This window comes from Lepidochelys kempii, chromosome 1 (assembly GCF_965140265.1).
Source record: "Lepidochelys kempii isolate rLepKem1 chromosome 1, rLepKem1.hap2, whole genome shotgun sequence".
NCBI lineage: Eukaryota > Metazoa > Chordata > Testudines > Cheloniidae > Lepidochelys > Lepidochelys kempii.
The window spans coordinates 148,569,656-148,593,849 of record NC_133256.1 but is presented as its reverse complement, the minus strand read 5'-3'; the positions used below and the strand labels follow the sequence as shown (position 1 = coordinate 148,593,849).

The 24,194-nt window shown below is 41.8% G+C and overlaps 2 protein-coding genes across 14 annotated transcripts in view; one reads left to right on the top strand and one right to left on the bottom strand.

Annotated features, from left to right (window-relative positions):
- DMD (dystrophin) overlaps positions 1 to 24,194 on the top strand; it is a 1,926,267-nt gene that overhangs the window by 17,654 nt on the left and 1,884,419 nt on the right. The gene's annotated exons all lie outside the window — the stretch shown is intronic.
- Positions 18,119 to 19,766, bottom strand: LOC140905288 (myb/SANT-like DNA-binding domain-containing protein 7). 2 transcript variants are annotated; one of them, XM_073328327.1, is made up of 3 exons: positions 19,694 to 19,766; positions 19,189 to 19,597; positions 18,119 to 18,601 (listed from the first exon to the last, which is right to left on the bottom strand). In XM_073328327.1, exons 1-3 carry the CDS (start codon positions 19,742 to 19,744, stop codon positions 18,516 to 18,518), a joined length of 546 nt encoding a protein of 181 aa, XP_073184428.1. In that variant the 5' UTR covers positions 19,745 to 19,766; the 3' UTR covers positions 18,119 to 18,515. The 2 variants fall into 2 exon arrangements, with proteins under 2 accessions (XP_073184428.1, XP_073184419.1); XM_073328318.1 differs by having other exon boundaries at positions 19,189 to 19,749.

The following is a 24,194-nucleotide window of genomic DNA, read 5'->3' as shown; positions in this document are numbered from 1 at the left end:
GAGCAGGCCCCTATTTACAGCCTATTTAATAGCACAAGTCTGAAGTTGAATATTATAGCCAATGTTGTTAACCTTACGGAGCAACTAGCATGACAGGTCTCAAGCTTATACCCTTGGGAGAGCAGATGGAACAAAAGGGGGAGGAAAGAGAAAAATCTTGAATAAAATATTTACTAGAATGAGTCGGTCCCTTGTTCACCTTATTCACCTATTCAGTTATTCTATTCAGGGTTTCTGAGCACTGATAGAGTCTCTTCCTGAAGAACAGCGTTAGGGGGCTCTGTCCCTTTAATGTACAGAAACTGTAATGCATGGAAGAGGGAATGGGGCAATAGCGTGGCAGCAAATTGTTCACAAATAGGGGAGATGCTGAAACATAGTCATGTGCTTGTATATGATAACTTGATGCACTGGTGATCCTACAGCTGGTTCTATTGGGTGGACCCCACCAGGAGCCCAGTTGAGTCAGTGGTGTCTGCTCATGAAGTGCTTCTTTTAGTATCTGGGTCTAAAAGAGATTGAGGTGTAGAGTTGAGAAACAGGTTTATTCGCAAATTAGCATCTATGGATGGGATTTTTTTTAAAAAAGGGCTACAACACATGGTGAAATTTGGGGCCCCGCCATGCATTTGCATGAGATACTGGTAAATCCTTAATTTAAAAGAAAATGATTGGAGGAGAGAGAGAGAGCATAATATCCAGATAGCATTTATAAGCAGGACGGATGAGTTATACGTTTCTCTGGAAGCATGTCTGTTACATAGCACTAACCAGTGCTATTCCTAGGCATGGATCAAATATCCCACACCACAGGACTCAATTGTCTCTGTAATGGGGTGGTAGCGAGTTGCTTTGTTAGTACTTGCTCTTTCCAGAACAGATTTATGACCTTCTGCTGTGCTGGCTCACCATGAACCCCCCTCCACCCGGAAAGATAAATAATCTTCCCAGACTACTGGTAACAAGCATAGAGATTCTGCCTCTGAGTATGCTTCTCTGGACACTCTACAACTGTGCCAACCATTCTGAATTACCTCATGTTAGCATCCAAATCCTCCTTGGACAAACAGACTACATGGATAACAGTTGGCTGAAAGCAAGAGGTGTTCCAATAACTGATTTTTCAGTTTTATGGCAGTTTTGAAAAATTAAAAAAAAATGTTTTGAGTCAAGCTATCATTTTGTTTGACCTGACATGAATTTTTTTTTCAATGCCAAGGGAGCTTTTTTACACTTTATTTTTTGAATAAAATTGGAGGAAAGTTTGAAATGAAAAGCTATTTTGCACTGAAATGTTTAATTTTGAAATGTCAAAGAGCTTTGACTTCAGATTTTTTTTCTGCTGAAAAAAGTTCTGCAAATTTGACATGAACTTGTGAAATATTTCGGTCAACCCTAATCTGCATTTTTCACCAACAATGGTTTTGGTCAAAACATTCTGCCCACCTCTACTGGAGACCCTTCCCTGCTCTTTCCCTGTACTCCACCCCATATGTCTCGCAAACTACAAAACTTGCAGGTGGCCCGATCCCTAAAGGAAACAAAAATACAGATGAATATGAGTTATTGTTGGAAGGACAAATTCACCAAATTTACCTGTTTTTTTGGGTAGTTACTTTAGTGTGAGAGGGAATGAGAATAATAAGGGAGGGGAAAAGAGGGTGTATTTATTGATAAAATGTTGACAGAATAAATCATACAACTCAAACAATTAACTATTTCACATTTTGAATTATTCAGGGTTTTTTATGAGCTCCAAAATAGCTCTTTTCAAGTATTCAGCTCCTCTCTCCACTGAATTTGAAGCTCTGGTTGGACCCCCGAGGCCTGGCAAACTTGGAGAGCTTTCCCCTTACAGGTTACTGGGTTATAAATTAACTGTAGCCGCTCAAGAAAAAGACATACGCATAGCTGTGGGCAGCTCAATTAAAACCTCTGCTCAGTGTGAAAATGTTCGGGTGCAGAAAGAGTGGAATAGAAAATAATACTGAAAAGAGAATAATGTCATTATAAAAATCAATAGTATGCCAGTACCTGGAATAGAATGTTCATTTTTGCTCACCTTATCTCAAAGAGGCTATAGAAGGGGCATAGAAATGGAAAATGGAAATAATTAGAGTCTTGGAAAATTTCCAGCTGAAGCTAGATTGAGAAGAATGGTATAGAGAAGGCAAATGTGGAGTTCCTATTTATCTTTTTTGATTAATAAAAGAACAATGAGACACTGAATAAAATTGAAAAGCAATATATTAAAAACTGGTCAAAGAAAAAACATTATTTACACAATGTATAATTAACCAGTGGAACTCACTGCCACTAGATATTATTGGGATCAAGAAAACATATAAAGAAGTATTTGACATTTTTGTAGATAATAAGCACATCCACAATTACAAATTATAGGGAGAAAATGGAAGGGATTTTATGAACCCTTGTGCTTCAAGACACAGGCCAACCTCAAACTGAAGGTGGTTAGGAAGAAACTTCCCCGGAGAGCTAGTTATTTCATAACGTTTTTAACCATTTCTCCATCCCGTTACTGAAGGGAGGCTTCTATTCACAATACTGGCTGTCAGCTTGACAGCAATTAACGAAGTTAAAACATGAACAAATTCCCTTGCTTAACTTTGCTAATACTTTAGCTAAAAGGGGAGATGGCAGGGCTCATAAAATATTTTCACATAAAACTTAACATTATATGTATGTTCATTTATTGTAATATTTTGGCATTCAATTTTTTTACTCAATATCAAAAAATCTAATACACTCTGTCTCCCTTTCTTTATTCATCTTTTTTTCTTTTTTCTGTTCCCTCCACTCATCTCTCTCTTTTTTTTGTAGACTCTGTTGTGCTTTCTTTTTTCCCATCTGTTTTCTTCATAGTTTCTTTCGCTTTCATCTGATTTCACTTCCTCTTTCCCCCCCCTTCCTTGTCTGTGTCATGTTTCCACCCTTTCTTGGGGTGTGCAGCTGGCATTCTGATTCAGGGTGACTGGTCAGACCTATGTGAAATAACTGGGTATCTTTTTTCCAGAGCTGCAAGGCAAAGTGTTTTGGCTGCTGCAGCTCTCAAAGAAAGGCTGGAATGACATACATATCTTAGGTATCACAGCAGTCTATTTTGCATGCTGTTGTCATCCTGTCTGAAGTTGAGCAAGATTAGATTCAAGCAGTGCAAAAAAACACAGGGCAGGTACATTGCTGCCACTTTGAACTGTATGGATCACATTGACTCTCCCTGTCTGATATTGTTAAGCTGTAGGATATATGGTGGATGTGAATTACATGCCCTTGATTTTTTTAAAATCATTCAACAGCTTTGGGAATGTTTTCTGTTCTGTTACATTGCCCAGTGTCTACTTGTCTACCCACCTTGTTATTGATCACCTTGTAGTGGATGACTTATTTTTTACTTACCATGCATATACTTAGCCTTCCTTTCATTGGCTATTATTGCCTCTTTCTTTTCAAATACCTTCTCCACCTCATCATCAGGCTTCCCAGCAGCTGTTGCCATCATAGTTAGAATTACCACTTTTTGTAGCATTCTCCAACAAAGTTAAGTTCATCGTACTGTGTGATTTGCCCCTGCAAGGTTCCTTTCAGCTTTTCTTTATACTCATATATATGTTTTCACACACAAAAGCATTTGTTTGATTGTGTGGGGGATTGTTTTGAAGGCTTCTGCAGAGGTAAAAAGATTCCTCTTGTAAACTTTCTGCTTGCCTGTGCACTTTAATTTATTTCCACATTTGGAGGACATCTCCCCTTCTTCCTCAGCTCAGATGTTTCCAGTACAGCTGGGAAAGTGGTGGGTAATTGTGGCATATTTTCTCAGCTTACTCTGTCATTGTTAATGCTAATGATGATTGTGGCTCTGTGTTTCCATTTAAGTTTGGCATATTGCCACTCCTGCAGCGGAAGCCAAAGGTGACTTCATGCCATTCCATTTTTTCCCCTTTCCAATGAAATAACTCTTGCATATTATGCTGCAGGTGGGTTAATGACAACTCTGCCCTTCTCCTCTTCCCCCTGAGGAGGAATGTGAATGAAAGACCGTGTTCTGTGGGGAGAAGGGAATAATCAGTTTATTTTTGGCAACATTTATTGAAAAACACAGATCCCTCTTCTCCCCCTTCGTAATTTCAAATTCATTCATTTTCCTCTCTGAAAAGTTTCAGGAAGCTTGGATAGATTGGGTACACCAATACAATGTGGCTTTGAGTAATGTGATTTTGGAAGGTTTTGGAAATTCTGAGAGAGGGAAATCCAAGACAGTAGGACAAACACACACACACACACACACACACACACACTCCCTCCTTCTAAACAGTCATAATCATACTCAGCAGAAGCAGTGGGGGGCTTTCCATCCAGAGGTCTTAGTAGGGTTTACAAACATGAATACATTTAGTCTTAAATCATCCCTGTCAGGTAGATAAGTTGTCATTCTCATTTTAGAGGTGGGAAAACGGAGGTGTACAGAGTGGTTAAGGGACATAATGGTCACACAAGAAATTTATAGTGGAACCAAGAACTGACTCCGTCATGTCCTTTAATTAAAAAAAAAACAAAACGTCCTTGTTAGGGAGAAAAATAAGTTTGGGAGCTACTCCCACTTAGTTGTTATGTCCACTTCATATTTGTTTGTTGGTTTTGTGAGTAAAAAGTAGAGTCAGGTTAAACTGGGTTCTGAGAGATCTAGTGGCTGCAGGGAAGGCAGAGCCCTCTACCACCTCCACGGAATGACAAAGACCTGAGTTTGTTCTATGATTGTGACCTGTGTGAATGATGGACCTCCTCTCTCTTAGTTTCTTACTCTGACACCTGGGATCACTTGGAACAATCAAGCATGTAATCCTAGATACTTCCATCTCCTGTATATCTGGGAGGTGGGGTCAGGGCATTCTCATAGTGGGCCCCTTGATTCCTGGATTTGCCCCCCTTTTCTTCTTGTGCAAACAGAGCCTTTTGGCCCTCAGGTGTAGTTGAGGCCTTGCTGTATCTGGCCACCCAGGCTCCCGCTGAGTTGGATTACGAAGGGGTTGGTTTAGCTACAGAACAGTATTTTGTGTGCATTCCCTAATACCGTTTGGCTGTTTTTCTGTAAATGCATTTAGAGGCTTGTAATAGGCACATCCTGCAAATAACATAAGTACATATATAAATGCAGAGGTCACCCATAAACACCTGTCAGTTTTGCCCTGGATAAGGCTACCCTCAGGCCTGCTAATAGCAATTCCGGGCTCCAGGGCAGAATTGTGAATGGGCTGAGCTGCTGGGAGCTGCCAGTTGCACTGCTGGGCGTGCTCTTCTGGCACGGCCAGGGCTCCCACGTGCCCAACCGACTGCCTTTGCTGCCGCTGGTGCCACCCGCATGCCTCTAGGAGCCCTGCAGCCTGCCTGGGTGATTTAAAAGAGTTCAGGGCTTCGGGCCACCACTCCTGCTAGCTGAGCAATTGGATACCTGGGCCCCTATGCAATTGCTCCGTTTGCCCTCCCCCCGTCGGTGGGCCTGGCTACCCCAATATTCACAGTACTCTTCACTCTTTTCCCACTGGGGATACTGTAACTACTGAGGCAACTTTATCTAATCAACTAAGATCATTTGCAAGTTGTAAGGGTTACAGCTCTAGATAAAGATGAACAGAACCACCTCCAAACCAAAGCTGCTGAGCTTTGCAAAACTCTATAGTGAAGCACAATCTCAAGTGCAAGATATTTTTAATCCTTGCTTGCTGACATTCAGCTAGACACAAGAAGTGCTTCTTTATGCTCAGTTTCACCAAAAAATGGCAGCATTCTAAACTGCAGGAACAGAATTCAAAGAGTTTATGACAGTCATGATAATTATGGAACACAAGATTAACCTAGCTAGGGAAGATAAATGTCTAGGTATTCACTGCAGTGGTAAACTGAGTTTGGAATGCAGCTTGACAGAGTTGCTGATGAAATTTGATTTTTTAGCTATTTGTAGCTCACAACAGGCTACTGTAATATTTGTTGAATCTGAATGAACAAAATTATCCTGTTGTCTTTGTATCATTGGTGGTGGTGGTAGGTTTATATATATATATATATATATATATATATGAAAAGTCTGTGGTTTGAATAGTGAACAGGGCAAAAGTCGTGGACATAAAAGAAGGGAAGGACTGGAGCTGTGACGTGGATTCAATTTTGTGTCTATTATAAGGTGACCAGATGTCCTGATTTTATAAGGACAGTCCCGATTTTTGGGTCTTTTTCTTATATAGGCTCCTATTACCCCCCATCCGCTGTCCTGATTTTTCACATTTGCTGACTGGTCACCCTAGTCTATTATCTGATGCTTCCACAAAGTCCAGATGTCTGGTTAGGGTTGGTCTATCTATCTAATCAAGTTGCATACATGTGGCTTTGTATTGTAAGTAACACGATTTCCTTTTTAGTGCAAGTAATTAGATCTCTGTTGTGATATATTGTCAGATTTGCTTCATATCAAAACTGACCTTCGTAAATCCAGACTAATATAAATTTTAACGTTTTCTTTTAAAAAGTTCCTTTTCCCCCAAAACATGGAGGTGGGAGGGGAAATCTCGGAACTCCTGAAAAAAATAAATCTTTGAATAAACATTCACTAGTTAGGGCCTTTGTGTCACAGCACTCTGTTCTCTAATAGCCTTCTTTATACACCTAGAACTTAACAATTTACTAATGAAATTGATTCACCTGCTTAACATAATGTCCCTCCAACACAAATGCCCCAAATGGACAGTCGCTGATGTATTCTGAAAATAAATCCTGGAATCTTTGGTTCTTGTGATTAAAATGCAGCCACTAGCATTTGTATTGATCCATTTCTGCTGTATTTTGTTCTATAGTGCACTCTCTTTTTCTGAGCTAAGAGGTGGAAAGCAGTCTTGCAGTTAAAGCAGAGGGATGGGAGTCAGGAAATCTGTGTTTTGTTCTCTAGCTCTGCCACACACTTGCAGTGCAATTTATAGAGTTTAAGGAGAGAAGGGACCATTAAATAATTTAGTCTGATATCCTGAATATCACAGGCCATTACATTTCACCCAGTTGCCATGTGTTGAGCCCAATGACTTGTGTTTGTCAAAACCATTTCTTCCAGAAAGGCATCCAGTCTTGATTTGAAGGCAAGAAGAAATGGAAAATCCACCAATTCCCTTGGTAGTTTGTTGTAGTGCTTAATCACTCTCACAGTTTTTAAAAAAATGTGCCTAATTTCTAATTTGAGTTTCTCTGGCTTCAACTTCCAGCCAGTGATTCTTGTTCTGGCTTTCTCTGATAGATTGAAGAGCCTTTTAGTATCCAGTGAGGGCCAGATTAAGATCTTTAGAGGCCCTAAGCACTGAAAAGATTATGGTGCCCCCCCATATGTAATTCAAAATAAAAACAATACTATACCATAAAATAAAATTTTATTTTTCGAAATGACACACAACTTACATGTATGCTGAAATTAAAATAGCTTCTTTCTAGATTTTCTGATTGCAAAATTCTGGATAAGTTCAGAAAAGCTGACTCGACAAAGCATGTCCGCTTTCATACACGATAGGGAAAGTGAATCAAGTCTGTCCTGACACATTGTTGTTCTCTGAGGGTTTTTTATTCTTTTCAGCTGAGAAAAAGAGCTTTTTGCGGAGCAGTTAGTAATCATTAATGTTAGAAAAATACGTAGTGCGATCTCTACATTTGGAAATACACAGTGTATTCCATCTTTCAATATTGTGTCATGAAGATCAATGTGACTGAATTTCATTTTTCCTGTTTCATTAAACTTTGCACGCATATAACAGTAGAACTGCCATACTTCTCCAAAGAGAGTCATGCTCAAGTCAACAGGGTATGAGTCAACTTACTTTTGGAAACCTTGTGAATATTGTTCGTCCGATAAGTCCATATCATTTAGAAAAGGAAATCTACTTGATACTTCTTTGTACGCTTCACCTCTCCTCTTCAGATGAGCTTCAAGTGTATAAATTATAGCGTAGTAAGTAGACACACGAAATTTGTCTTTAGGATTCAATGCTGTTTCTGTTGCACTGCTTTCATTTGCTTGTTTTTTCCTGATTCGCTTGCGGGACTGGGCTTCTGTGTAGTTAGTATCAGGCAAGATATCTTTTGATATCTCTTCAAATCTTTCAAAATCATTCTTAAAAGTGTGTAAGTGGTCTGCTAATGATTGACAGAAGTCTGCACATGTTTTCAAATCCAATTCTTTTTCTTTGAGAGCTTGACTTGTGTGGTAAAATTTCATTCCACACAGTCAACATGAATACAAACTCTAGTTCTTGCATCTTGTTTGCAATGTTTTCTGCCTCTTGTATAGTTTCTCCCTTTTCTGATTGTTCTTCAGCTATACTTTCTAATGCATCCATAATCTTTGAGTAGGACTCCAGAATTGCACTTGTTTCCACTGCATGTGCCTCCCACCGAGTATTAGAAGGAGATTTCAACACACGATCATGGCCCAAATATGTTTTTTAAGAACTGCCCATTGGCGTGTTGAGGCAGAAAAAATTTATTGCCACCGGACAACAATCAACAGCACTGCGGCCAACAAGACTGAGAGAGTGTGCAGCGCATGGTATGAATATGGCATATTTGTTCTGTTCTAAAAGCTTCTTTTGCATTCCTTGATAACGCCCTGACATGTTGGCAGCGTTGTCATAAGATTGACCTCTGCACTTTGAGAAATCTATTTTGCAAACTTGGCACTGATAATGCAGTACTTGATTTGCCATTTCTTCACCAGTGTGGCTTTTCAAATTGAGGAATGTTATAAATTGTTCAACTGGTTTTCCATCTGTGGGAGACACATATCATAGTACAATACTCAATTGATCAATATGTGAAAGATCAGGTGTAGAATTTACAGATAAACTGAAGTACCCAGCAGTACTTATTTCATCCACAATAGCTGAACGAACTTTGTCACTCATTAGACCAATGAGTTCATCACATATTGTCTTGGATAAGTATGATGGGTTACTTTTGCCAGGATTCCCACATTTTGAGATATGGCCTGCTAAAAATGGGTCAAACTGAGCCACAAGCTCCAACAATCCCAAGAAATTTCCATTCTGCAATGATCCAAATGTGTCATTTGATCCCGGAAAGGCAGACCACATTCAGCTAATGTTTGAATAACAGCTATAACACCCTGCAAGACATGTTGCCAGTATTCACGCTCCCCTTTAAGTTGTTCTTCCAATTTTTGTGTCAATCCAAAGCCCTGTCTTCGATTTAAATATGTCAACATTGAATCTCTGTGAGTAGTGCTATTTTCATGTTGTTCAAGTAAAACAGTATTCCGCCAGTCACTAAATCCATTTGCAGCAAACCAGGATGTTGAAGGTTTATATGCAAAAAGTTTGCAAACAAAACAGTACACAGACCCTGCTGATGGTGAATACAGTAGCCATTCTCAGGTGTATTTCTCACCATTCGCTTTCATGCCAAAAAATATTTTTTTGTGGACAATATCTTGTTTGTTTGCCATTGGTAAAAGTCTGAAGTGATTTTTCAAATGGCCCAGTGTGGTGTTGACAGTCATTTGGTCCACGATCTATCCAGTAAGCTACATGATTGGTATTGAAATCAACCGACATACCAGGATCTTTTCTCCTATTATTTACAGCTTGAGCAGGTTTAATCTCTGACACATACACACTTTCTAGAACAATGTCTGTTTTACCACCAGGAGTAGGATGATCAGTTACAGTCTCTGACACATCCACATATTCTGGAATGGTGTTTGTTTCACCAGTAGAAGAAGGGTCAGTCTCTGAAACACCTAGAGGTTTTAGAATGATGTCTGTGCTACTGAGAGAAGATGTTGCTTCTGATGGATTCGCTTTGAAAAATGATGTCAGCTTTGGAAAATTTTGGAAAATTTCGCTGTTTTTTGTTTCTTTTCTTCTGCCAGTTTACGTTTCTGTGCTCCACTCAGTTGGTTACGTTTCATCCTGCCCCTTATCTCAGTTATTTGAACTTAAAAAAAAACAACAAATTACTCAACATACACTATTTTTATGTGTGTGTGTGTATATATATATATATATATATATATATATATATAAGAAAGAGAAAAATTGAATCAAGTACGTATAACTCAGAAGAATATATCAATAATAAAACATAAATTTATTGCAATACATGACAGTATCTGATTTCCTCGCATTATTTCGATCTACGTTAGTAGGATGCCCCCCTGGTTTAGGTGGGGATAAGTAATAAAAAGAGAACAGAAAAATGGGGGAAGAATGTGTAGTGGAGTGTAAGGAAGTCTAACAAAGTTCTGATTTTTCCCATGATGACTACTTCAATGCTTTTTTCTGAAATATCAAATATCAATTTTTAAAAAAAAAAAAAATCTCTTTTTTTTTTTTTTGGTGCTCCCTGCTTTGCTGGTGCCCTAAACACATGCTTAGTCTGCCTACTGGGTAATCCAGCCCTGTACCCAGTATTTCTCTCCACGAAGGTACTTATGCACTGACTTCAAATCACTGCTCAGTCTTCTTTTTTGATACACTAAACAGATAAGCTCTTTAAATCTCTCACTGTAAGGCATTTTCTCCATCCCTCACATCGTTTTGTGGCTCTTTGCTGCACCCTCTCAAATCTTTCAACGTGCTTTTTAAAATGTGTAGAATTGGTCTCCTCCATCACCTTCATACTCTTCTACAGCATTGCTGATGTTGAGTTGCTTGGCCGCTATGATCCATAATTCCTTTCTAGAATCACTGCTTTGTAGGATACAGTCCTCCATTCTTTAATGTGTCCTGGCTTCCTTGTTCCTAGATGTATAACTTTGCATTTGGCTGTCTTAAAACACATGTTGTTTGAATGGGCCCAGTTTACCAAGCATTTCAGATCTCTGCATCACTGTTCTGTCCTCATCAATATTTTCCACTCCGCCAATCTTTGCGTCACCTGCAAATTTTATAAGCAGCATTTTATATTTAATTCTGGATCACTGATGAAAATGTTGAATAGTCTGAGGCTTAATACCAGTCCTTGCAGAACTCCATATCCCTCACTGGATGATGGTTCACCGCTGAGAACTACTTTTTGACATCTGTCAGTTAGACAGCCCTTAATCCATTTAACAGGTATTTATTGATTTGTATAGTGCTAATTTTTTTAATTAGAATGTTGTGCACTACTAAATAAAATGCCTTACAAAAGTCTGTTCTGTCTATGCAGTTACTTTTATCAACCAAACTTGTAATCTCATCAAAGAATGAAATCAGGGTGCTTGACAAGACCTATTTTCCATAAAAACATGTTGACTGATGTGCTGGTTCAGAGGTGAGCTGCACCGGTGATCTTCCCATAGGTGCTCTTTCCACGTGACAGGCCTCTACCTGCCCTTCTCCCAGAGTGGAGCTCTGAGGCTCACCCCACTATAGACTTGATCACCAAGCTTCAAAACTGTAGTCCCTTCGTCCTGGCATGGGTACAGGCTGAGCAATGCCATAGAATGTCTTGCAGTCCCTCACATGGGCACACACCCTCAGTGGACAGATACATCTCTTTCCAGGTGGAACTCCATGGTTCTACCACTCTTAGCCTGGATCTCGGAGTGGCAGATCCCATTTCCAGTCATCTTAACTTGGAAGGCCCAACTGTAATTGGTACCTGCAAGACCCTTCCCTCTGGGAGCCTGTGACCAGTGGCTGATTAACGTGATTCAAAACAGCTCCTTCCAATAAACTTATTGTCTATGTGCCCAAAGGTATATGGCAAGCAGGGAAAAGAGTTAGGACCATAAAAGGGCTGTAAATCTTTAGCCAAGATGCAGACCCTATCAATTCCCCCATAACTTAGGCAAGCCTAGCTGGCTCAGACACATCCTACAAGTTGTGATCGGAGTCCCAGAGGAGCTGCATTGAGGTCACTCAATTAGGGTGAACTGCAAAGAATGAGGCAGACAATCCCCAAAGGATTGGGGATGGATATTGGATGAATATTCCAATACTTAGATTAACCAAGCCAGCACAAAACAGTTTCTGTAATACCTCACCGGTTACCCAGAAGCCAACAACACAGTTCCCTTAAAGTAACCCAGCCTCAGGCCTCCATCCAGACACCAAACTCAAATATGATGAGGATTACTGAAAATCTTATTCATCATATAAGAAAATTCTACTAATCCCAAAGTATTGGACATAATACCTGCCAGGTTAATGAGTATTCCAGATTTTACCCAAATACATGCTTACAGCCAATTCTTATTAACTAAACTAAAATGTATTAAAAAAGAAAAGAGAGAGAGAGTATTGGTTAAAAGATCACAATATGTACAGACATGAGTACAGTTCTTGAGATTAGATTCATAGTAGAGATGGTGAGCTTTGTAGTTGCAAAGGGTTCTTTCAGAATTAGTCCATAAATTATACTCCAATGTCCATATTCAAGGTGATCCAGTCAGGACTGGAGATCTCAGCCTTATAACTTAAGCTTCCCCAGCATGAAGCATTAAGCAGATCTGAGATAAAAAGGATCACGACCCAAGGGGTTTTTATACAGTTCCAGACCTCCTCTTGACAGGTCAGAATCCTTAGGTGAACAATAGGTAATCATGGAGACTTTGAAGTAGACCTGTTTCCTAAGCATCACCGGTAATTAGCGACATGGATTAACATAAGGCAATTGCCTGTTTTTCCACCATTCACAGGCTCTACATTTCAAAGAGAGATGGATACAGTGATATTACTATGTGTACAGTTCATGTAAATGTTAATATTACTTTTTGATCTCTGAATCAATAGCTATAGTGACAGACAGTAACTGTCTGTTTACTTGGCTAATATCTAACAAGATATAAGTTAACACATACAGTTAGTATCACCTCTAATTCTCTAACAATACAGGTTTGCATTTCAAAGTTCTAGCCTATCTAGCATGCAGTGACCCTAATTACCATTCACATACTTTTCTAACATGTCTCTAAAGGTTGACTCTGGGTCATTTAGCCTGCAAGCTGCTTAACCTTTTCTATTGACACCTTCTTGGCACACTTTGTATAAGTTTCATTGCAGTTATATAACAGTGGTAGCAACAATGATTTGCACGGTCATATTTTAATCAGATAATGTTACAAATGTTCTCCACCTTAGACTGACAACCTGATGCCATCTCTGCATCTGTCTGAGATGCCCCCTTCCTCTCCAGGCAAGGATTTCCATGGCTTAATGTCCTTTTAGATGTTAGGCTCCAGACTCAGAAAAAGAAGCTCAATAGCCTGGCTGGAGGAATGCAGATAGGCCTTTCCCAACTAATAGCCCAGCCATTGTTCTCTTTGAGGTACGTTCCCTGGAGCCTATATTATCTCCGGTCATTTTAATCAATTTTCTATATGTCATACCTTCTAATTTATTCCGATTGCTATCTACCTCCTCTTTTTTCCATTTGTTTTATATTGCCTTTTTATTTCTTATTGCTGCCTTCAATTTGCCACTGTACCAGGATGGGTTTTTAGCCAAAGATGTCCTCTCTGGACTGTGGCCATCTAATAAACTTTTCTTCAAGAACTCCCAATTTTCTTTCACATTTTTCATTCACAATTTATTTCCTCCCAAACAGTTTCACTCATCTCCACAGCATTGGGAAAGTAACACCAGCTATATATATTACTGGTGGAGGACTGTCCTCTATGCAACTTTGGTTAAATCCCTTAACTTCTTTTTGTCTCAGTTTCCCTGTATTTAATTAGGGATGAAAATGTCCTACTTCATAAGGGTGGCTTGAACCTAAATTCATTAATATGTTAAGTATTTGCACATCTGCAGTGTCTTCCATTCTAGGATGTCAAAATGTTACTAATAAAGTAATGTTTTGGTAGTATTAATTTGAACTGCTGCATATGATCAAGTAGTATTTATTGATAGCAAAGTTTTCTGCAAATGAATTCAGTAATGGTTTCTGATAGCATGTGAGTTGCTAGATTAAGGAGAACTTTTTTTTTCAATTTCCTCCTCCTAAAACCTGCTTTGACATCAGCTACTGTCCTGATCAGTCTGAGTTTTGTGACCTTACCATAGCTCACAGTCAAACACTGTGTATTCATGATTAAACAAATCTTGATTATTTGAAAGGTGAATCTATACCCTGCACTTTGAGTTCAATGTTTGCATTTTCTAAGTAGAAGACTCATGTGCTGAGACACATACTGTTTATAAAGCTGATTAAATTTATAGGGGAGAGACTTCCCCTGAGAAGGTATAAACTAGGCAGTATGCCAATTCAGTGACTGCTCTTTAGCCTTCTTCTCAATTGTCCAAATCAGTTTTATGTCCCCTTTCACATTCACAGTATGGTGTGTCACACATTTTGATCTGACGGTCAGTCTGTGTTCAGAAATAATATAATTCAAAAATATGATTGAAAGTAGTTTCAGGGCTTTGGAAAGCTTTAACTATAACTTTAAAAGTATGTGTATGGGATGAGGGAAGCTATCTTGTTTAAAAATACTGGGTCAAATTATCTTTTCAGTCATGTGGGTGCAACCATGCTGTTTCAACTGTGCATGTGTAGGTGGAATTTGGCCTGATGTGACTGAAGAGGCTTCACGAGTCACCAGTAGTGATTTAAATCTTATTAGTGAGGGCACTGCAGTGATACTGGGGTTGACAGAACGTTCAGTCTGAGGAAGGCTGATCGGGTTTTGAAAGCAGGACAGGAGCATCACTACACAGCAGCATCCACTACTGCATGGAGATTCTTCAGTTGTTAGCCTCTTTCATTGAAACAAATGTAGATGCCTGCCTTGGAAACAGACCATCAAAGCAAGGAGCTAGCTGTCTTGTTCTCCACTCATCTCTTTATGGCCTCTCTTGGCCTTAGCCAAGACACAACACAATTTTTATCAATCAAGTCAGTCAACCAGTATCCCAGGGTGAGCTGTCTAGGACTGTGACCAGTTCATCAGCAGTAAAGAAGCTACCCCAGGATTAATTCAAGAAGGGGCCTTAAGAGCACACTGCTTAAAGAGGACAGAATAAAAGTTCCAATGATAAATAGTTCTCTTAGAAATAAAGAATAAAATTCTTGGGCTCGTGTAGTTCAATGCAAAGCGAGGAGAGAACATGTACAGGAAAAAAAAGGAGGAAGGGGAGAAAGGAATGGGAGAAGGAAAGAGGGAGTCAATTCAGTGGGTTAAGAAAATAAACAAACACTGGAGAACTGAAGAGAAGAAAAACAGGTGAGAGGTGAAGACAGCTGTAGAGAAAATCCAACCTGCCGGAAACTGTCTCATCAGTCACAGGTAGAACATTCAGCTTGCAAGTTTGACTGTCTGCATGACAGGAAGTGCCAAATGTAGCAGGGAAGCCCAAATCAGTTGACATAGGGTAGGAACGCTTACAATGATTGAAATAAGGTAGGTGTCCTTCTGTAATACTTTGTTTTAGTACATCCAGAGCAGAGGAATGGCTGAACAAATTCAAGAACATTTCCTCTTAGGAGGTTGGGAGTTTCCTTTGTGGTTCCCAAACTACCTATTTTATTCCTCCCTCTAAAGCCCTGTCACTTTCACATTGCTTACCTCGGAGAAGAGATGAGAATGAGGCCCTGCTGAGATCCTGAACGCAGCTACAAATGCTGGCAAAGGGACATTGATTGTAGTGTAACATAAGGCCTACAAACACAGACTGACTGACCTCCACAGGAGCACCGGGCTTCCTTCAGAGCACTCCACCACGTCCCTGGTTGCTTGGGATGTACAGGACTCACACTCGGCAGATACCTCAGGGTATGTCTACACTACGAAATTAGGTCGAATTTATAGAAGTCGGTTTTTTTGAAATCGGTTTTATATATTCGAGTGTGTGTGTCCCCACAGAAAATGCTCTAAGTGCATTAAGTGCATTAACTCGGCGGAGCGCTTCCACAGTACCGAGGCAAGCGTCGACTTCCGGAGCGTTGCACTGTGGGTAGCTATCCCACAGTTCCCGCAGTCTCCGCTGCCCATTGGAATTCTGGGTTGATATCCCAATGCCTGATGGGGCTAAAACATTGTCGCGGGTGGTTCTGGGTACATATCGTCAGGACCCCGTTCCCACCCTCCCTCCCCCCGTGAAAGCAAGGGCAGACAATCATTTCGCGCCTTTTTTGTCTGCTGCCAGCCAAAGATGTAAAGGATAGATGGAGTGGGTCAGAACAAGAAATAGACCAGATTTGTTTTGTACTCATTTTCCTCCTCCCCTGTCTAGATCACACTGCAGTCAGTCACAGAGAAGGCGCAGCGAGGTTAATCTAGCCATGTATCAATCAGAGGCCAGGCTAACCTCCTTGTTCCAATAACAACGATAACTTAGGTGCACTATTTCTTATTGGAACCCTCCGTGCAGTCCTGCCTGAAATACTCCTTGATGTACAGGCACACCCTTTGTTGATTTTAGCTCCCTGAAGCCAACCCTGTAAGCCGTGTCGTCAGTCGCCCCTCCCTCCGTCAGAGCAACGGCAGACAATCGTTCCGCGCCTTTTTTCTGTGCGGACGCCATACCAAGGCAAGCATGGAGGCCGCTGAGCTCATTTTGGCAATTAGGAGCACATCAACCACCACACGCATTATCCAGCAGTATATGCAGCACCAGAACATGGCAACGCGATACTGGGCGAGGAGGCGACGTCAGCGCGGTCCCGTGAGTGATCAGGACATGGACACAGATTTCTCTGAAAGCATGGGCCCTGCCAATGCATGCATCATGGTGCTAATGGGGCAGGTTCATGCTGTGGAACGCCGATTCTGGGCTCGGGAAACAAGCACAGACTGGTGGGACCGCATAGTGTTGCAGGTCTGGGACGATTCCCAGTGGCTGCGAAACTTTCGCATGCGTAAGGGCACTTTCATGGAACTTTGTGACTTGCTTTCCCCTGCCCTGAAGCGCATGAATACCAGGATGAGAGCAGCCCTCACAGTTGAGAAGCGAGTGGCGATAGCCCTGTGGAAGCTTGCAACGCCAGACAGCTACCGGTCAGTTGGGAATCAATTTGGAGTGGGCAAATCTACTGTGGGGGCTGCTGTGATGCAAGTAGCTCACGCAATCAAAGATCTGCTGATATCAAGGGTAGTGACCCTGGGAAATGTGCAGGTCATAGTGGATGGCTTTGCTGCAATGGGATTCCCTAACTGTGGTGGGGCTATAGACGGAACCCATATCCCTATCTTGGCACCAGAGCACCAAGCCGGCGAGTACATAAACCGCAAGGGGTACTTTTCGATAGTGCTGCAAGCTCTGGTGGATCACAAGGGACGTTTCACCAACATCAACGTGGGATGGCCGGGAAAGGTGCATGACGCTCGCATCTTCAGGAACTCTGGTCTGTTTCAAAAGCTGCAGGAAGGGACTTTCTTCCCAGACCAGAAAATAACTGTTGGGGATGTTGAAATGCCTATATGTATCCTTGGGGACCCAGCCTACCCCTTAATGCCATGGCTCATGAAGCCGTACACAGGCAGCCTGGACAGTGGTCAGGAGCTGTTCAACTACAGGCTGAGCAAGTGCAGAATGGTGGTAGAATGCGCATTTGGACGTTTAAAGGCACGCTGGCGCAGTTTACTGACTCGCTTAGACCTCAGCGAAACCAATATTCCCACTGTTATTACTGCTTGCTGTGTGCTCCACAATATCTGTGAGAGTAAGGGGGAGACGTTTATGGTGGGGTGGGAGGTTGAGGCAAATCGCCTAGCTGCTGGTTACGCGCAGCCAGACACCAGGGCGGTTAGAAGAGCTCAGGAGGGCGCGGTACGCATCAGAGAAGCTTTGAAAACCAGTTTCATGACTGGCCAGGCTACAGTGTGAAAGTTCTGTTTGTTTCTCCTTGATGAAACCCCCCGCCCCTTGGTTCACTCTACTTCCCTGTAAGCTAACCACCCTCCCCTCCTCCCTTTAATCACCGCTTGCAGAGGCAATAAAGTCATTGCTGCTTCACAGTCATGCATTCGTTATTCATTCATCACACAAATAGGGAGATGACTGCCAAGGTATCCCAGGAGGGGTGGTGGAGGAGGGAAGGAAAATGCCACACAGCACTTTAAGCACAGCACTTTAAAAGTTTACAACTTTAAAATTTATTGAATGACAGCCTTCTTTTTTTTGGGGCAATCCTCTGTTGTGGAGTGGCTGGTTGGCTGGAGGCCCCCCCACCGCGTTCTTGGGCGTCTGGGTGTGGAGGCTATGGAACTTGGGGAGGAGGGCGGTTGGTTACAGAGGGGCAGCAGTGGCAGTCTGTGCTCCAGCTGCCTTTGCTGCAGCTCAACCATACACTGGAGCATTCTGGTTTGGTCCTGCAGCAGCCTCAGCATTGAATCCTGCCTCCTCTCATCACGCTGCCGCCACATTTGAGCTTCAGCCCTGTCTTCAGCCCGCCACTTACTCTCTTCAGCCCTCCACCTCTCCTCCCGGTCATTTTGTGCTTTCCTGCACTCTGACATTATTTGCCTCCACGCATTTGTCTGTGCTCTGTCAGTGTGGGAGGACAGCATGAGCTCGGAGAACATTTCATCGCGAGTGCGTTTTTTTTTTCTTTCTAAGCTTCACTAGCCTCTGGGAAGGAGAAGATCCTGTGATCATTGAAACACATGCAGCTGGTGGAGAAAAAAAAAGGGACAGCGGTATTTAAAAAGACACATTTTATAAAACAGTCGCTACACTCTTTCAGGGTAAACCTTGCTGTTAACATTACATACATAGCACATGTGCTTTCGTTACAAGGTCGCATTTTGCCTCCTCCCACCGCGTGACTACCCCCTCAACCTTCCCCCCTCCCTGTGGCTAACAGCGGGGAACATTTCTGTTCAGCCACAGGCAAACAGCCCAGCAGGAATGGGCTATACTGAGTGTCCCTGAAGAAAAGCACCCTATTTCAACCAGGTGACCATGAATTATATCTCACTCTCCTGAGGATAACACAGAGAGAGAAAGAACGGATTTTGGTTGAATGCCAGCAAACATACACTGCAATGCTTTGTTCTACAGTGATTCCCGAGTATGTGTTACTGGCCTGGAGTGATAAAGTGTCCTACCATGAAGGACGAAATAAGGCTGCCCTCCCCAGAAACCTTTTGCAAAGGCTTTAGAACTACATCTAGGAGAACCGCAAATGCCAGGGCAAAGTAATCCTTTCACATGCTTGCTTTTAAACCATGTATAGCATTTTAAAAGGTACACTCACCAGAGGTCCCTTCTCCGCCTGCTGGGTCCAGGAGGCAGCCTTGGGTGCGTTCGGGGGGTACTGGCTCCAGGTCTAGGGTGAGAAACAGTTCCTGGCTGTCGGGAAAACCGGTTTCTCCGCTTGCTTGCTGTGAGCTATCTACAACCTCCTCCTCCTCCTCCTCTTCTTCGTCCCCAAAACCTGCTTCCGTATTGCCTCCATCTCCATTGAAGGAGTCAAACAACACGGCTGGGGTAGTGGTGGCTGAACCCCCTAAAATGGCATGCAGCTCATCATAGAAGCGGCATGTTTGGGGCTCTGACCCAGAGCGGCTGTTCGCCTCTCTGGTTTTCTGGTAGGCTTGCCTCAGCTCCTTCAGTTTCACGCGGCACTGCTTCGGGTCCCTGTTATGGCCTCTGTCCTTCATGCCCTGGGAGATTTTCACAAAGATTTTGGCATTTCGAAAACTGGAACGGAGTTCTGATAGCACGGATTCCTCTCCCCAAACAGCGATCAGATCCCGTACCTCCCGTTCGGTCCATGCTGAAGCTCTTTTGCGATTCTGGGACTCCATCATGGTCACCTCTGCTGATGAGCTCTGCATGGTCACCTGCAGCTTGCCATGCTGGCCAAACAGGAAATGAGATTCAAAAGTTCGCGGTTCTTTTCCTGTCTACCTGGCCAGTGCATCTGAGTTGAGAGGGCTGTCCAGAGCGGTCAAAATGGAGCACTCTGGGATAGCTCCCGGAGGCCAATACCATCGAATTGTGTCCACAGTACCCCAAATTCGAGCTGGGAACGTCGATTTAAGCGCTAATCCACTTGTCAGGGGTGGAGTAAGGAAATCGATTTTAAGAGCCCTTTAAGTCGAAATAAAGGGCTTCACTGTGTGGACGGGTGCAGGTTTAAATCGATTTAACGTTGCTAAATTCGACCTAAAGTCCTAGTGTAGACCAGGGCTCAGACATCAGGCCATGATCAAGGAGATGCTGTTAGGTCTTTTGTACTGTAGCATCAGAGGTATCCAAATAAAGGAGATGAATCATAGAATCATAGAATCATAGAATATCAGGGTTGGAAGGGACCTCAGAAGGTCATCTAGTCCAACCCCCTGCTCAAAGCAGGACCAATTCCCAGTTAAATCATCCCAGCCAGGGCTTTGTCAAGCCTGACCTTAAAAACCTCTAAGGAAGGAGATTCTACCACCTCCCTAGGTAATGCATTCCAGTGTTTCACCACCCTCTTAGTGAAAAAGTTTTTCCTAATATCCAATCTAAACCTCCCCCACTGCAACTTGAGACCATTACTCCTCGTTCTGTCATCTGCTACCATTGAGAACAGTCTAGAGCCATCCTCTTTGGAACCCCCTTTCAGGTAGTTGAAAGCAGCTATCAAATCCCTCCTCATTCTTCTCTTCTGCAGGCTAAACAATCCCAGCTCCCTCAGCCTCTCCTCATAAGTCATGTGTTCCAGTCCCCTAATCATTTTTGTTGCCCTTCGCTGGACTCTCTCCAATTTATCCACATCCTTCTTGAAGTGTGGGGCCCAAAACTGGACACAGTACTCCAGATGAGGCCTCACCAATGTCGAATAGAGGGGAACGATCACGTCCCTCGATCTGCTCGCTATGCCCCTACTTATACATCCCAAAATGCCATTGGCCTTCTTGGCAACAAGGGCACACTGCTGACTAATATCCAGCTTCTCGTCCACTGTCACCCCTAGGTCCTTTTCTGCAGAACTGCTGCCTAGCCATTCGGTCCCTAGTCTGTAGCGGTGCATTGGGTTCTTCTGTCCTAAGTGCAGGACCCTGCACTTATCCTTATTGAACCTCATCAGATTCCTTTTGGCCCAATCTTCCAATTGGTCTAGGTCCTTCTGTATCCTATCCCTCCCCTCCAGCGTATCTACCACTCCTCCCAGTTTAGTATCATCCGCAAATTTGCTGAGAGTGCAATCCACACCATCCTCCAGATCATTTATGAAGATATTGAATAAAATAAAATAAGATGGAACCACTTTGTCCTAAAAATCCAAACAATTCTTTAATGCAGCCAGAGCCCTCACACAACTTGTTTCCCCTGAAGCTGGTAATAGTGGCACCACTCCCAAAAAGAATATTCACTTGCTATTTCCCCAGGCCTCTCTAAAACCGCATGGAACTCAACTAATGGGGTAGAGAAACACAGCACTTATAGCATGAAAGAGTATAGTTATAGGGTGGCCAGATATTTTGAGAAAAGTAATGGTGTAGTTTGAAGTCAAACAGGGTGACCAGATGTCCTGATTTTATAGGGAAAGTCCTGATATTCGGGGCTTTTTTCTTACCTTGGCACCTATTACCCTCTACCCTGATCTCGATTTTTCACACTTGCTATCTGGTCACCCTTGTAAAACATCTTCAGGTCTTTGGAGAGAGCATTTCTGCACCATTTTCATACTCCAATAGGATCATGTACTCTGTATATTCTAGTGTTTGCTTCTTTTTATAGCAGGAGGCAAAAAATTGAAGGCACGGCAAGGCAAGTCCAACTGTGCTCAGATAGAATTGCTACTGGATAAATGAAACCACACATACTCGATAACATTGTGTGTGGAAAAATATTTTAACAGATAGTTGCAAATTAAAGATTTAAAAGGCATATGGTTTAGTGTTTCAGTGTTTTTAAAAATGCAATTAGAAACTGGATAACCTTAAATTATTTATGTAATTGTGGGATGAATATTGTTAGACCTAATGGATAAAAACAGATAGGACCTAGCAGCTGGTCAGTTTCCAGGCATAGTCTCTTGATAGATGCTTGAGAAGGAACAGCATGAATATAGCATAGAACACCCATATCCTAGTGACAGTGTGATTAAGGCTGTTGGTACTTGTTTTTAATTAATACATTGTTGTAAAATTGTTTTCCCTCCTGTAGCATCAACAATTAAAATTATAATGATTTCTAAACCAGCTAGCATTAGCGTGATCTGGCAACTAAATGACTGCCTTCTTCAAGAGAAACATTATAAAGCTACTAAGAAGTGACAGCAAGTCTTTGTAAGTGAGGGAAACCTAATAAAACCTGCCTTTTGAAATTCAATCCAAGACATTTTGCAGCACAGGGTGTATTGAAAGGAAACTGAAATGTCAGGTCAAACTAACACTGTAAGAACTATTGTTATTTTATAGGCTGATTCATATACATTTCCCTGGCTTTATTTGTATATTTTCCCTCAGGAGAGCTATTAATTTTCATTCCCTTCTGCTCTAAGTGGGCAGCTGTCCAATGACCTGAAAAACTGACATGTACTTTAGCTTCTGTGCTGGCAATGCTTACCCTTGTTTTTTGTGGTTGGGACTGATAGCGTGGTGACATGTTACTTTTCTCTTCTAATGTGTGTCAGACCTGGTCTCTGGTGAAGGTGAAGCCACTTTTTATCAGAGCCAGAGACCAGATGAGTCACTGAAGTGACTCACTTGAGCTCAGAAGGAAGATGCTGTTGCTCTTCAGGACTTATGATTGACTAAAGTGATCATGATGAAGTGCCTTAGGGCTGGTCATCCCACAAACTCTCAGGCATTGAAGTAAATCAGTGTCCTAAACCTGCTTTTAGTTGTTTTAGCGCAAACCTGTGTGTGGCCACATGTACTTCCGATTAAGTCAGTTTGGCTCAAACTGGTTTCTGCAAGATATGAATGTCCACATGCAGGCTTGGTTGGACTGAAATAGTTAAATTGTTTTGAATTCAGAGTTTGTGTTACTTTGGTGCAAGTTTGTGTGTAGATCCCCCCTTGGAAAGAAAGCTCAGGAGGAGTGAGATTCTTTCTGTCCCTTCCCTCCTATTTAAAAAAAAAAAATCCTGTGATCCCATCCCTTTGCACTAATCTGTGGCAGTGTCCCTAGCTGGCATGACGTATCCAGCTCCCACCCCCGTAGGAATATGTTAGGGCAGTAGGGATTCCGGCTGGAGCACTATTGCGCTTCAACTTCTAGAGGCCATAGCCAGAGTACCTATTCTAAAACATCCACCACACTATAAAGTACACCTGGCCTGCGACAGACCAAAAATTGGTTCTGTATCAGGCAGTGGCAACCCTCCTGTGCACCCCACTCTCACCCAGCTGCATCTGTAGACAATGAGGGTAGATGATTTAGCTGTAAAAGTAGAAAACCACTCATTTAGCATTTCCACAATATACTGTAAGGGAAAGGAAATCCACCAATGCATGTGGCTCGGTGCAACTTGGGCCTGTTCCCACTCCCTTTGAAGTAAATTTGAGTTTTGCCGTTAACTTAAATGGGGATAGGATCAGATAATGTGTCCTGTTTGCTTATACTTTTCTTGAATGTGTAGTTATGAGATCAATAAAATGCTATGTCTGATCATGGTTATTAACTTTAATTGATAGAGAATTGTGAATATAATTAGAAAATGATAAACTTATTTTTAAAAAATCATGAATTATGTGGATGCTGCAGATATTGTTCATCAGTAGGCACCAGAAGAGTTTTCCTAGAAGAATGCATAAATATTAAAAAGGCTCACTTTGCTTTTGTGAGCAATTGTAAGAGACCTTATGAGATGAAAATTCTTGTGTTCAGACTATCTTCTCCATTGTTAAAACTAAACATACCAAGGATAAGCCTTCTACAAATACCTAATATTTGTTTTCAGTAATGTATGATGATTCATTCAGTCATAATTTGTTTCCTTTCTTGAATTGTATTGAGATGTTTAAATATTAACCAAGTTAATTCACCCTCCCTCCCCACTGTTTTTTCCATTTGTTGCGACATGAACATCATTTTGAATGATAATACATTTTTTTATTTCTATATGCCAAAGATCTTTAGAAATAAACAGTTTTAGTCGCTGAGAAACAAATATACAACAGCCACTTGTTTGGACATTCTTTTATCTGAAACCTAACTGTCTGATTAGTCCTATTTAGAAAATTGTTGAGGCTGTGATATGATATATGAACACCTTTCTGCTGTTTAATAAATACTTCTGTGTCCTCCAGCGACACAGAATCAGTG

Coding starts and splice junctions, on each gene's coding strand:
- LOC140905288 (XM_073328318.1), bottom strand. CDS start 19,744: ATGATGGAGTCCCAGAATCGCAAAAGAGCTTCAGCATGGACCGAACGG. Junction 18,602..19,188: donor AGGCGGAGAAGGGACCTCTG/GTGAGTGTACCT, acceptor TTTCTCCACCAG/CTGCATGTGTTTCAATGATC.